The sequence below is a fragment of the Betta splendens genome, chromosome 9, assembly GCF_900634795.4.
Source record: "Betta splendens chromosome 9, fBetSpl5.4, whole genome shotgun sequence".
In the NCBI taxonomy this organism is placed as follows: Eukaryota; Metazoa; Chordata; class Actinopteri; order Anabantiformes; family Osphronemidae; genus Betta; species Betta splendens.
The window spans coordinates 21,544,828-21,559,634 of record NC_040889.2 but is presented as its reverse complement, the minus strand read 5'-3'; the positions used below and the strand labels follow the sequence as shown (position 1 = coordinate 21,559,634).

At 47.3% G+C, this 14,807-nt stretch overlaps 1 protein-coding gene across 3 annotated transcripts in view; it reads right to left on the bottom strand.

Annotated features, from left to right (window-relative positions):
• Positions 1-14,734, bottom strand: part of osbp2b (oxysterol binding protein 2b) — a 31,724-nt gene extending 16,990 nt beyond the window's left edge. For 2 of the 3 annotated variants that reach the window (XM_029162265.2, XM_029162267.2), the window contains exons 1-2: positions 14,571-14,734; positions 9,642-9,850 (exon numbers count right to left, since the gene is read on the bottom strand). In XM_029162265.2, coding sequence (XP_029018098.1) covers positions 9,642-9,850; positions 14,571-14,734 — 373 coding nt within the window. Of the gene's footprint in view, positions 1-2,000; positions 2,126-9,641; positions 9,851-14,570 lie in introns of those variants that run through there. The other variant, XM_055511673.1, reaches the window with a different exon arrangement.
• Positions 14,735-14,807: the final 73 nt, after the last annotated feature.

Genomic DNA, 14,807 nt, shown 5'->3' with positions numbered 1-14,807 from the left:
CAACCACCACTGGTCTCTGTGACAGCACTAACGAAATGCTGCGCTTGATGCTGCAGAGACACAATGGACCACAAGCCAAACGTGAAGTCTGTGTTTAAAGCCTGAAACATTCAGATCTGGTCTTTCCTCTGATCCAGCAGATTTATAAAAGCTTTTTAATCAGAAGTAACAAATCTACAAAACCGCTACGCATGTAAATCTGAGGGTGGAGGTCCATGACTGGGCATTGATGAGGATCCTGTCAATGTAGCTTCTTCCGACAGCAGCGAAGTCAGAATCCATGATTCAGTAAGCCTGGGACACGGCAAAGGTTGTGATCCATCATGCTAATTGTGCAGGTGGCAGCGAGGCAAGATAATGAGCCTTTAAAGAACCTTTAAGTTATGTTGATGCGTGCACGGCGGGAGCTCTAGGGGCCGACCTGCACCGTGACCCTACTTAAACAATCCACACACGACACAGTGTGTTTCGCCAGCTACGGAGAAATAGAAGTAAAATGTCACACTGGCAACATTTTGCTCTTTCTTCCGCAGCAACACAGAAATATGTGATGTAGATTGAGTCAGCGCAGCTCCCTGTCAACAAAGCACTCAAAATAATCACGTTCAGCACGAGACCCTTCGACTGAAGGGAACATTTCCAAATGCCGACAATAACATTGATCAGCGACACACTTTGCTATCTTTACATTTAAGCTCTGCAGTGATCTGCTCGTGTGTTGAGCTTCTGCTTATCACAAATCCCAGCTCTGCACAAAAACGGAGCCCTTCCCTCGTTACAGTGACACTGACATGGCTGACAACCACGTCCGCTTGGCTGGAACGCCTCAGCCTCTCTCAGTCCTCTGCCACGGAGGGCGTCAACAGCGCAAAGCCTCTTATTCCTGCTGTTTTTAGCAGTGGCCTGTTTGGAACACTGAATTATCCAATAAACTATTACCGCGACTGTCAGCACACAGGAACAATGAATTAGCACCTACAGTATAAAAAACAACCCTAGTTGACAGTAAACCGTACAAACAGTAACGTGATGAACGAAAGAACTATTCCCAGGGTTTATCCTGGTTCTATTTTTATTCCACCCTGCATTACGCTGGCTGTCAGATTGACACTCAGTGTGACACAGTGATGCTGAACAGCATCGACTGGACCTACCTACTGTACCTACTGTACTCCACCACCTTTAACCACCAACCAACGTGAGGAAACAGGGAGCCCGCAGCTTAAGAACACAGCTGTTCCACTTGGCCTTGGGCACGCAGAGGACGGATGAAGTCAGAGAGGTGGAAAGACAGAACAGGGAAGTGGGGAGACAATGAGAACGCGTCCTCGTTGTGCTTCCAAGGAGAACAACACAATCACAGACGGCGCTATGTGCACGGAATAGGATGCTACTAACCTGGCAGCGGTAATAGGATATCGATTTGTTGCAATGCAAAGCCTTCACAATTTGAATGACATGCTTTCTAGGCTATTGTTTGAGTGGACTATTAATCTGCCCACGTACCACTACAACAACACACTAAACTGATTCAGTCATTCATAAAACGGGATCCAGCATAAACAGCGCCTCAGATTTTCAATATAAACTCTCAACTCTCTAGAAACAAGCATACAGTAGATGTACATTGTCCACATAACACGTCAGCCCGCCGGGCCGCATTAATATGCAAATGCAAGGTGGAGCAGGCACAAAGAAGACAGGAAATGAGTCTGACTGAGAAGAGTGCAGAAGAAGGAGACTGCATGCAGCGAGGGCTGTAGGAGAGAGGACAGGCTGCTGCCTTTACGGCATGAGGCGCTGCATTGTTAAAGAGGCTGCAGAAACATCGCTTCCTGGCCACAGAGGACAGATGCCACCGAGCGGAAGATGGATGAAGGAATGACAGCTACCTCACGGACGGACGATTGGGAGAAGATGGGCGGATGGGAAACATTTTGTCGCCGGACAGATGGAGAGGAGGGTGACAGCTCCGTGCTGTAGTTATTAGCTGTACTGACCCTGGTTGAGTTTACTCAGGCAGCCCGAGCGGCAGAGGGAGCGGACCGTCCCCGGCTCCCAGCAGCTCCGGCCCTTCATCCCTCTCTCTTCAGGCCTGATCCCACTGCACGCGCCCTGAGACACTCTGCCCCTGGGCCGCTACATAATCCCAGCAGGGGGGGGGGGGGTTCAGCAACTCTTTCTATTCAGCATTGCAGAGTGCACACACACACACACACACACACACACACACACTAACAGTACTCGCACACAGTGATGCAGGCTCTCCTCAGTCTCCTCTCCTGCACGGCTTTCCGTTCTTTGGGAAGCACAGGCACACACATATTCACAAAGCTCGGCACATTTACAGTTCTCCTTCACATGCTTGTCTCAGTGCAGCGCAGACTGGAGAGGGAGGACGCGAGGGAGGGAGGGAGGGAGGGAAGAAGTGAGTGAAGCAGAGAGAAGATAGGACTCAGCAGCCAGCAGTCATCAACACAACGAAGACCACAATGCACTGCTCTCTCTCTGTCACCACACGTCCACAGCAAAAGCAGCAGAGGTGCTAGCAGCTAGAAGCTGCTGCATGTTTCCACAAGCAGCCTGTGGCGTACACTACATAATCAAGTACAGTATGTTACAACACGTTTTGGATTTCTGTGGAGCTCTCGTCCTGGCTGACTTTTCATCTTACTGATGCGTTCTGCTGCTGATCTGACCTTCCACAGGCAGGTAAGGGTCACTGTGCTAACACTGCACAGGAATAAACCTCCCTCCGTCCCTGTCCAAGTGGATGAAGGCTTTTATTTCAGTATTGCTGTCACACTGTCACCTTGGTCACCTGACACCCCCCCACCACACACACACACACACACACACACACACACACACACACACACACACACACACACACACACACACACACACACACACACACACACACACACACACACACAGTCCCTAGAGATGTCTGTAGGTTTCCATGGTCATACCTGTTGTAGGTACAAACACATGTACAGGAAACTTAGTTTCTGTTAGTTCCTGTTATCTCTTAATGAGTTATTTCAGGGCATAATAGGAACAGATTACAAACACTATATACGTTGTGCTACAGATCTATACACTATTTTATGATGTAACATCAGTTTTTACTAACAAATTATTTCTGTGAAGTATGTGATAACCAACCAGGTAACAGGGGAGTTGTTGTGCTGTTGAATATAGGTGAGAGACCAGAAGTGCTGACAGGGACAGATTGGTGGACTGTAAATAAAGAACATGGTATAAATGTCCTGGGGCACGGTCGAAGGGGCAATGAAGCATGAAACCTCAGGTAATTTCATACTTGACCTTCATCATTTCCTCACTGCATCCAGCCACGCAAAGAAAGCTGACTCTGGCTGCTGAGACACAGCAGGCTGCCTGTGATGTAACCGCTCATTTTCACATAGTATTTAATAAACTGTCTGTTGTTTCTGTGTGGTTTAAGTCATCTACTCTACTACAGCTACGATTTAGTGTTGAGTACTTAATAGGTTTCATTATTACTTTATTTAAAATCTATTGATTAAACATAAAGACAAAAACACAATTTAATAAAGCATTTGCCATATCATTGTTAACTTGTTAACTCAACTATCATGAATAATAGTAAAAGGTTTGCATGGTGTTGCATTGCAGAACTGCATGTGTGTAATGATGTTTTGGTCACATCTTGGAATGAGGCTGCTAATCTCAGTGGAATCTAATTAATAAAATAAATATTTTTATAAAATATACACAGTATGAATAATATGTACTGCTGCTTGATTAATCTAATCCCAATAGCACCAAATATTTCATGTTGAGAGTATACAGCGTTACATCAAAAGGCTACAATCTGATTCTAAGCAGTTCATTCATTTTTTTTAAAAAAAGCTACAGTTAGTGATGCATTCTTTTAAATTGTGAAGTACTAACAATGTACTTTCAGCTACCAAAACAACTTATACATGCTGTATAGTAAATGTGCAAACAGAACCTGCATGTATTATTATAAAGAAATTAAAGAAACTCCAAATTTTATATATTATGTTTGGATCCAAAGCCAAGCAGGATTTCAAACACGTGCACTTCCACAGTAGGAGAGAGAAGTGAATGCCGAACCGTTACAGTCTCATTAGGCAAATTACTGCTTTAGGACAGAAAAGTTAGCATTTTAAGCCTCTGAGCTTCAGACTTTGGGCTGTTAACTCCAGCAGCTGCAGCCAAATAAATGCTACCATACAGTATTGATCCAGGTCCAAAGAGCACAGCGTGCCTTACTGTCAATACTAACATGCCAGAACCAGAAAAACACAAATCCACTGCAGGGGAACGTAATCCCAAAGTGAGCTCAATTATGGACTGATGCGTCTCCTGTGGCAACAATCACCTGTTCCCCCCGAGGTGGTAAATCCTTAACTAACCACAGGACTAACTGCTTCCTGCCATAATAGGAAGACAATGGAGCAAGTCGATGCTTTAATAGACACAAACAGACGCGACATTTCATACGAATGTCCCACGCAGCACGGTGCAATTACAGCTGCCTGTCAAAACACTGGGGCAGTGAATCATCCAGCCATGTGTGCGCTTAGTCATCACTGACAGACAAGACAAAGGTCCAGGCAACAGCTTTGAGGAGCAGCTGCTGCTGGTAACTACACAACTGAGTTGAAGTACAGGAATATCTCCTTTTTATGTAAACCATTCATACCTATAAAATATAAAACTCTTTTCTAGCTACTAAACAGTTCTTTCTCTAACGATGTGTCCACTCACACAGACAGACCCGTCACGATGGTATAATGTCTGAAACACCATGCGGCTGAGACACTGTCTGATTTCACCAAGTTACTTTCGCAAATGGTTTCCATGGCAGCTGGCCAGGGCTGCATTTTAACCACCGCTCATTAAAAATAGTTTCAGTTCAGCCGTGTTTGCAGGGTGTCTTGCGTGTACATTTTAATGGGCTTAAGGTCAAAATGAGACTTTTCTTTACAGCAAAGGAACCCTGCCTTTAAATGTGCATCTCAGCTCAGCTCTATAGTGATTTAACATGACTGCATGACCCGACCCCTCTAAAATTTAGACACCTTTAAATTTCCCAGAGGAATTTCTAAAAACCATTACAGACTCATCAGGTGTGGACGCTGTCCAGCCCCTGAGCCAGCACATCCCAAACACTTGCATCCCTCCACTGGGTCCAATCATTTAAATATGCTTCATTTGCCAGAGGGCTAGTCTTCTGTTTCTCAAACAGTGATTAATAATCATGTTTAAAAAGTGCAATGGTTTCAGGCAAAGAAGAAGTGAACGTCCACATTTTTCAAACTTTTCCAGCACAAAAGCATGTTTTTTCATTTGGATAATGAATGAGAGCACTCGGATAATCAGCTCCTGTGTAAACTGCTAACGCTATTATTTTTTTCCTATTTAACACAACTTGAATCAGATTCACATTCATGCTGATTTGCGAGTCGTCATCTATTGTTGATATAATTATGAGCATAACCATGATGACAATCACTCCATCACTCCTAGATTGATTTATTCATCCAGTAGCCGACAAACATTAGTGTTTAAGGTGCGGGCTGCTGTCAACCCTGTCTCAGTCCTGTCTGAGGGAAAGCCCCAACCTCGAGCGGAGCATCAGACCAAACCACGCTGCACAAATTTAGGCCATTCAATTTCAGTGTTCTCTAATCAAATAGTGTCCAATAAAAGCCAGCAAAGGCTGTGTCCTTGTGTTTATCGCACTCAACACAAAGTGGGACTTACTTCATGTCCTACTGCCTTTAAATTAAGAGCAGACGTGTGTTTAAAGTCGTTTTGTTTACTGAGAGCAGCGCTTGTAAAGGAGAGGAACAACAAAATGGCTTAAACCCCGACATCAAGGCCGCAGAAAAGGGCACAAGCTGAGCTCAAACTGCTTCACCTCACTGAAAATGGAAACTGAAGCTGAATCCTGAAATTGCCCTCGCTGCCTGCCTTGAACAATAATTAACCGATTTGTATTTTAATGACCTGCCTGCATCAGCGTTCTCAATTTTTCGACTTGTCCCCACTGCTGATAAAGCAGAAAACATACAGAGTGAGCGACAGAGAGAAAACGTGCGTTTCCACTGGGTGAGCTCGCTAATGAATTCGGGTTTCATGCAATAAATAGTCTGAAGCAGACAGACCCCAGTGCAACATAGGGCGCCACAATATCAGCTCTGAGGGAAACGGCTTTCCAAAGTCCAATACCAAAGATATACATGTGAAAGACAGAGGATGAGACACGCATGCACACGCACACGCACGCAAGCACACACACACGCACAGAACATGGGCTGCGGAGAAAACATCTCAAACCACATCTGCAGCATAATAGCCGGAAGACAGTCCTGCTTTGAAGCGCAGCGACCAACGCATGTGTTTGTTTGCGGTTCGACCTCAGCAGTAAAGCCAGCGCATACGGTGCATAATGTGCATTGTGCATAATGTGGCGGTCCTGGCTCTTGTGTAGTGCATTAGCATGAACACGACTCAGTTCCTGCACACAGGGGTCGGATTGTTTACAGTCCATTCAACATACAATTTATCCAGCTCAACTTCAAAGACAGGGTGCGCGTGTGGTTCATGGAGGAAGTGTGAGCTGTTAGATTTAACAATGGCCTTGTTCTGCTACATCCACAGGACTGTCTCTGAATTCAGAAGGAGAAAGAAGCTAAATACAGCAAAAACATGACACGGACAGAAGGAGAGGTACTGTAGAGAGCAGTCATTGCTTTTGGGTTTTGGCTGGTTAACTACATGCCCAGTCACTGTGTCTGTCATCTGAGAACAGTTTGGCTTCATCTGCAAGCGATGAATATGATTCCAGTTAATTTGTCCTTTTCTCGACTGTCAACCAGGACTGAGAATGCAAACAAGCACCAACAACTCACTGCAGGACTAATTGATGAGGATTGCAGGTAAAATGTGTCATTCTAGATTCTAAAACATCACACAATAGATTCTACCAGTGAATGAAGACACCACATATTAATTAAGACCATATAAATATTATAACAAAAATAAAACTAATTTAAGTCCCATCTTACTTGTAGGGTTTGTTATTGGCTCCACATAATACAGATGTTGTGAATGTTTTTTTTGTAATGAAAAGTGCAACAGACTCACAGAATCGTCCACAACTCTCTTAAATAATCAGAAATACTTTGTAGCAAAGGTATTGATGCATTCATTTTCTAAAAATAGAAACTAATTTTCAGTCTGTAATTTTTGTTGTATAAAACCACATTAACACTAACAAATGCATGATACAGTCTGTTCTCCAGTGTGCTGACCTGCTCAAGGTTGAATCACCCTCTAACATTGTTAAACAAATTAGTAAAGCAACACACAGTACTGATGAATTCATGTTTCCTATTAACTGCTGCTGGATGAACACTTTACAGCACTTCGAATAACTCTTTCACTGTGTAAATCAGCACAATACTGTACACTAAAATCAGCTAAGTTAATCAGAAAGACACACATGTAATCCTGACTGCAGCAAGACAAATAGAAGAAAAGCTTTGTACTTACAAGGGAGAGCCTGTATCCTGTTCCTATCTTTCCCCAGACTTAGCAGGACAATAGAAAGGTTTCAAACAAGCGAAGGGGGTGAAAAGGAAGAAGTGTAGAAAGCAGAAGGTCATTCCATTCAGAACTAAAAGCCTACTAGGAGAAGAGCAGACTATACAGAGAACTGAGCGAAAGGGAAAGAAAGAGAAAGAGAAAAGGGAGGGGGTGATAAAACCAGACAGCGAGTGAGAGGGCGACTGGAAGAGAGAGACGAGTAAATGCTGGAGCGAATGCAGGAGGCGGAGTGGATGGGGGCACTGGGAGACAGTCAGGACCGAGACAGAAGGAGGGGTGGGTAAAATGACAAATAAATCAGGATTAAGGAGGCATTTCTAACCTGTACTCACGCTCTCTTTGGCATTCAGGACCAAGGACAGAGAACCACCCTTTACTGTAAAGATAGCAGCGGCTGGGATGTAGTAAAGTACAGGTAACAGAGGATGTGGATGCAAAAAAATAAAAATGCAAATACTCGGAGCAAATCACACCGTACAAGCAAATCACGTGACTTCCAGCTTAGTGAAGCCTGCCCAGAGTCATCCTGAGACCAGGAAAGGACTTAATAATCGAATAACAAGGCAGATCAATGCACTCTTGTGTTGGAGCTGAAGATACACATCGGTTTATATTCTGGGCACATCAGGGTCAAGTCCTGCTTCCCTCAGATGTGTCTGATCCCACAGAAACCAATCATCTGACGGCCGAGTCAAGCATCTGCGATTCCACACTAGAATTCACCTGATAAGCGAATGTCTCATCTAGATTTGCAATTCAGGCTTGTACATTTCATCAGACACTAGAACAAATTGTTTTTGGGGGCTGTGGACTCAGTTTTACAGGAAAAAGCAAAATCAAGACACACAAACTAGAGGGCACACGCAAATGAGGGGAAACACTGCCATCTGCTGGATGAACGAGGCTCAAACTACAGCACATGGGTTCAGAAAGCTGTCAGCAGCCAGGCTGAACCTAAATTACACCATGACGCACATTTATGAGACATCAGTAATAAATAGAAAGGCTGTGGATGTGACATCACTCCCAGCTGAATTAGCTGCTCAAATGTCAATAGGTTAAATTCAATTCAATTTTATTTATATCGCGCCAAACCACAACAAGGTTATCTCAATGTACTTTACAAGGTAAGGTTTAAGACCTTACACAACTAAACCCAACATATCCCACATACAGCAAGTCTTTAATTACAAGGCTTGCCTGTAGGTCAGTTGTTGTTTGTTGAAAGACAAATACACACAAGCAGCATGAAGTGGTACTTAATAACCAAGTCATATCACATCAGGAGGAGATCAATAGGAGCTCTCTGTTCCTCTGACAGAGCAGAGAGGGCGGGTTGATGAATTACCTGATAAAGTTGTTTTCTAAAAGAACATAAAAGCAGGAGGTATTATAAGTATCCATAAATTTAATTTTCACAATCACTTGCAAAATAAATAGTAGAGGCAGTTCACAGATGTCAAAACTCAGCTAAGTTTGCCCCTTCACTACATTTCCCAGCATTCCTCTCCTGGTGAGGAGGAGGTGGTAAGCTAAAAGCCACAATCGCTCCCAGCTTATATTTAGCGATCTGATTTTCAAATGGATGTCGGAGGAATATATATATAGCCCACCTCTGGGCGCTGTCTGCTGAGGCAGAGGGGCTTTGGGACGATATCAGCACGAAGAAAAACGCTTCTCCCAGGCTTTTCCCACAGCCTTTGACCAAAGACCCTAACACAACCACAGAAGAATAAGTTCTATTGGACAAGAGAGTGTTCTGTTGTCAGGAGGCGGCTGAATAGCAGCCTGGTTCTCACGGTGCCATTAGCATTGGCATTCTGTAGTTCTGGGACTAGCAGGACCGCCGTCTGAATCGCACAATGGACGCTGAAGCATCAGCTGCTGTGAATATCAAAACCTAGCGGGCAGCGGAGACAGCTGAAAGTCAAACACACACACAAACATGAACGGGGACTACGCCTTCCTCCGCTCTCACTCGGGGCAGCGCGTGGTGCCGGAGCTGCTCCTACCCGACTGCTCGTTCATCATGCGGATGGCTTTGGCCTTGGCCAGCTCCAGCGCCGTGACCCATCTCTGGCGCTCCACCTCGGTGCTGGCCTTCAGGTGGTACGTGCGCCCGCCGCTGCTCAGCACGATGTTGCAGGCGTCCTCCGTGTCGATGTGCGCCGTGGCCAGGTTGATGGTCCCGCGGCACGTGTGGGCCATCTCTGCCTGCGTCCTGCCGCCCAACACCAGGCACAGGAAGAGAGACAGTCACCAATAAACAAACGGCTGATTCTCAATACACTTTCATTAAGTTGCACTGTAGGTGAGATGCACCTGATATTCCTATGGTCAACAGGCGCAAGCAGGGGGGCAGGGAGGGAATAAAGGGCTTAAACAGGAGGCGAGTGCCAGGTCCTAATGATCAGACGTTCATCTGTAAAGCCTAAAACGTGCAGGACTGAAAGTAAACATCCACATCTGGGCCCGCGTGACCTCATACTTCCCCCGGAGCGAGCCGTGAACCCAGCTGTTGAGCATTCAGTGGGCCACAGCCTTCAACATAACGAGGCCATTGTGCGGCTCTGGGCGCCCGCAGTGAACATAACCAAACAACAGCGCAAACAAAGGAGGAACAGTGTGAGGTGGCGGCAGAGGAGCGAGAGCGGTAGCGGGGAGGCAGAGCCCAAGCTTCAGGAGCGGCAGAAGAACAACACAGCTTTATGCACGAAGTCAGGTTCTGTACGGTGGAGTGTTTGTTTTAGTCAATCGGGAATAAAACAGTCTCGTCTCTACGACTAATCCAGTTAACTGGGACAGAAAGGTTCCTGGCGCCAGTGGGACATTCGGCCGTCACACTTAAACAAGCCGCGCTACGGGGCAGGAACGCATCGTTATCTCCCTCCGAGAGCTGAGCGCACGCAGGCTTTTCCGTCCAACCCGTTTGCTTTTGCTGATTAACAGCCTCGGCCACAGAGCGGCAGCTAATCAGCAGAGTCACATGCCGCGAGCGCGGCTTCGAGCCAAACAAGCGCGCCCTCGGCGCCGCCTGTCACGAGCCGGGCCGTCCACACCCCTGGAGACGGCCGCGTGGAAGCGCGCGATGGCGTGGATTCATCCATTCATGGACTCTCGACACTGGAAGGCGGCTGGCGCCTCATTTAGTCAGGGCTGGAGTGTATGTACAGGGCCTGTCGGGCACTGACTCCCCTCACGCTGCGTCTAAAGGCAGAAGTCTAGTCTTGTTACGATGCCAAACCAGAACAAGCGTCTCAGTGTGGCGCCCTCCCGCTGCACATAAGCTGTGCAGACAGGACCGCGCTGGGGCCATGCAAAGGCGGGCAGAGATCCCGACAGCCCGGTTCCCAGCCTCACTCAGCTGCAGAGCCCCGGCTGTAAGTGGGTCAGCGCGGGAATGATGAGCAAGATGAGATCCACGCCGATCGCTTCTGCCCTGCGGGGGGTGAGGCCATGCAGAGGCCACGGACGCACGAGAAGCTGGGGAATCGCAGGGGCGCCATAGGAGTGGGTGCGATGGGGGAGTCCTGCAGGATGCGCTGAGCCGGGAGAGAGTTTCATTGCTTTACCTGTCGGTCCCCTGTGCACACATCCTCATAAAACACAAATCCACCGATCTGGAGCATGTAATGACAGAACAACAACCAGTGAACAACACGGAACAGACGGCCACAAGCATGAGGAGGCGAGACACAGGCAGGAAAAGGAGGCAGGACAGAGCCCAGGGCAGCAGAATGTAGAGGAGATGCGCTTTGTGGTGGCTGCGGGTGGGAATGACGCAGGACGGGGCCAAGGAAACGCTGACGGACATGCCATGATAATGAGAGAAGCAGTCGGCGTGATGCGAACGACGGAAACAATGAGGCAGCAGAATGTGGACGGAGCCTCTGCTGCCTTCAGCGTCACTCTGCCCATCTCACCTTCACATAAAAACACAGGCCACACACACACACACACACACACACACACACACACACACACACACAGCGGGATGCTGCTACGACCAACAGAGACCCTATTAAGGAGATTACATCACAGCATCCATATCTCTTCCAGTGGCTCTGCTGATGTGCCAGACTAGTAAACAGGATCGGAGCTCTACCCTGCAGGGCGCAGGGCCGGTCAGCTGACCGCTCGCCGCCCACCGCTCGCCATGGACCCGAGAGCCGTGACCTGGCTCTCACAAGCGACGCGAGAACCCACTGAGCACTTAACTCTACCTAGTTACTCTCCTTGAGCGAAAGAGGGAGCGTGCCAGACGTACTCTACCGCGACGCGCGAGGCCGGATTCATTGATATGGCAGCTTTAATAGCACTCAGAGCTGTAATGCCCTGTAATCTTTCCTAAAGCACCAAACCAGCTTTACTTTAAGAGGTGAGGAAGTAGTGAGAGCATTAAAGCTGGAAGTTAAAGACAATTAAGAAATAAAAAAATGAAGCTGAGTGAGAGAGATGGAGGTTAAAGATCTGGTCATGAGTCCTTGTCACACATTTTCAAAAGGATTAAACTAAAAAAAAGACTAAAAAGGGCTTTAAATAAAGGACTGTCTTGCAGAGTAAGAGCCGAAAATGATCAATAACAAGCCCAGTGCTGAATCTCTGTAAAACTCATTACAGTCTAACAGGCGCAAGTGCTGAGTGAGTGAGTGAGTCCATCCACAGAAGCAAAGCATTGATTATGGTCCTTTGTTGCTCTTTGGCTTCTCATCTCAAACGGCCCCGACTGAGCCTCCGTCGTAACTACAGCAGTCCACGAGAATAAAGGTCCTCCATCAGCTTCCTGGCTCCCCACAAACCCTTTACCTCTAAATCAGAATCAGTGATTTATCACCAACAGGGAAACGCTTCATCTTCAAAGATGCTGAAGATCAGTCGCTGGAAACTGAAGCATTACTGATAATAGTGTTTACAACTGGCTTTTATTCACTGTACTACAAAAAGTTGCGAATGAAAAAGTACAACTGAGACACAACACGTTTGTCATTCGGGATACAGATATATTAACGTGTTGTCACATTGTCCCACTGTTTCCCTTTTTACTCCCTAAACAATAGGGCACTGAGAGTGGAGCGGAGAGGCACAAAGCCTGAAGTCACACACACACACACACACACACACACACACACACACACACACACACACACACACACACACACACACACACACACACACACACACACACACACACTATGCTCAGGTGTCCACAAGCTACCTTTACTCCGGGGACAGCAGTCACCTTACAACATAATGGACTATTCATGGAGGCAGCAGGCGTCTTTTCTTTCACTGCAAATGAAATCAGGAGTAGGACTCCGGCTACAACACATATGTGTCAAATAACACTTTGCCGACAAACAATGGACAGACGGGCTGCTCGAGAAAGTGTGGCACCGGGGCGTTGCAGCATGAGAGGAAACAGGCGTCAAAGACGAAAAGGTTCTCGCTCAAAACCCACTCAACAGAGGAGCTTTTAGTGAGGAAGCTTCTTGCTTCAGACTGAAGGGCGACATTTGAAAGGACAATTACCCTAAAGGGGTCATTAAGCATCAGTCATTCAATTTATTACTGCAAGCAACTTGAAATGAGCGCTTACGCTGGAAGGCTTTCTAATCAGCAATCAGTTCTGAACTGCAGGACTTCACAGTCACAGCTTTGACTCTGAACTCATACGATAGAAACCATCCACATGTTTTAGGCAATACAGAGCTACAGTAAGAGCTAAACATACTGCAATGTGCGCCAATAATGGCTTTAAACTGGTAAAACCCTCCAAGGGCTTCAAGGACAGTGTGACCTACATGGTAATGCAGCAGCATTTCAGTGTTGACAAAAGCAGCAGTGAGCAAACTGGTTAAACGTGAAAGAGCCGAGCAATGAGAGCCAGGAACCGTAGAAACAATCACAATCAAACAATGAGTCAGAACAGTAAAACAGCTGCTTTAATGTTCACAAGAACATCTAGATTTGTGTAAAATATCAAAGGAGGAAAACTTTTCAAAAATGCAATATCTGATTTATGTTGAGTCAGTGTTGGCCATGAAGAACATGAAGTCAGTGTTGGCCTTTATCTGATCCTCTGCCTGAACGATGTTCACAGGTTAAAAAGAACAAGTAATGAATCGGGAGCAGACGACGAGAAAGGAAAGTTTTAGTCAAGTTACATGAACCTAAGACAATCTTTATTCAGACGCTTAATAACTTTAGGATAAACAGAGCTAGTTGGAGTTTTCAGGTGTGAAACAGGGGATAAAACGCATCACCCGATGACCTCATGCTCCTTCACGGTTCATCCACCGTTTCCATGTTGTGCCAGTAGAAGGGCCACACACACGCGCGCCCGAGGAAACATGACCCGCACGCGAGCAGCACCTGAGCCACAGGTGTTGGGCTGATGAACAGGTGCTGTTAGCGCACAGGCAGCAACTGCGTGATCGGTGTGAGGCCAGAAGGATAATGACGGAGGCGATCTCATTACAGTGAGTAGCCCCGGGACGTCAGCTGACGCATGCATGCATGCATGAATGAATGAATGAATGAATGAATGAATGAATGAATGTCACCTCAAAAGCACCTGTCGCAGCGTGAACATACGCGGTGATCGAACGCTTGTTCGCAGGCGGCTGCGTGTTGTGGTCTCACGGAGGAGGGCGGTCAGATGGGTCCTAAGCTGTCATGAGGCTAACAGGTTAGCCCAGCTTGCTAGCCGCTGTCAGCGCCTGCCGCGTCCGCTCCACTCGCTCAAAGCCTTTGTTGTGGCTGTCTCTGTCCGCAAACAGCCGTCCGTCAAAGCGACGCGCTCCGTCGCCGTCCGCCTGAAGTCAACGCACCGCCGCCTCCGCCCGCTGACAGCTAGCTTTAGCCCGCTGCTAGCCAGCCGAGGCAGCTGGACTGATGCTGACAGACAGAGAGTTGTCGCGAACGCGTCCGGACACACGTACCTGTAGTATGACAGCAGGCCGTTGCTGAGGACGAACCACCGCCGCTGATACCCTTTCAGGTAGTTGGTCCATTTGAAGAGCCATCCTTTGTAGGTATCCGACCCCGGCGCCGGGGCCGCGGCCGCGGCAGAGGCGGATGCCGAGCCCTTCCCCTGCTCGCTCATCCTCCGCTCCGCCGCCCGCCGAGCCGCGCAGGAGAAACCGGGGACAGCGGCGACGGGGACGCTGCCCCACCGG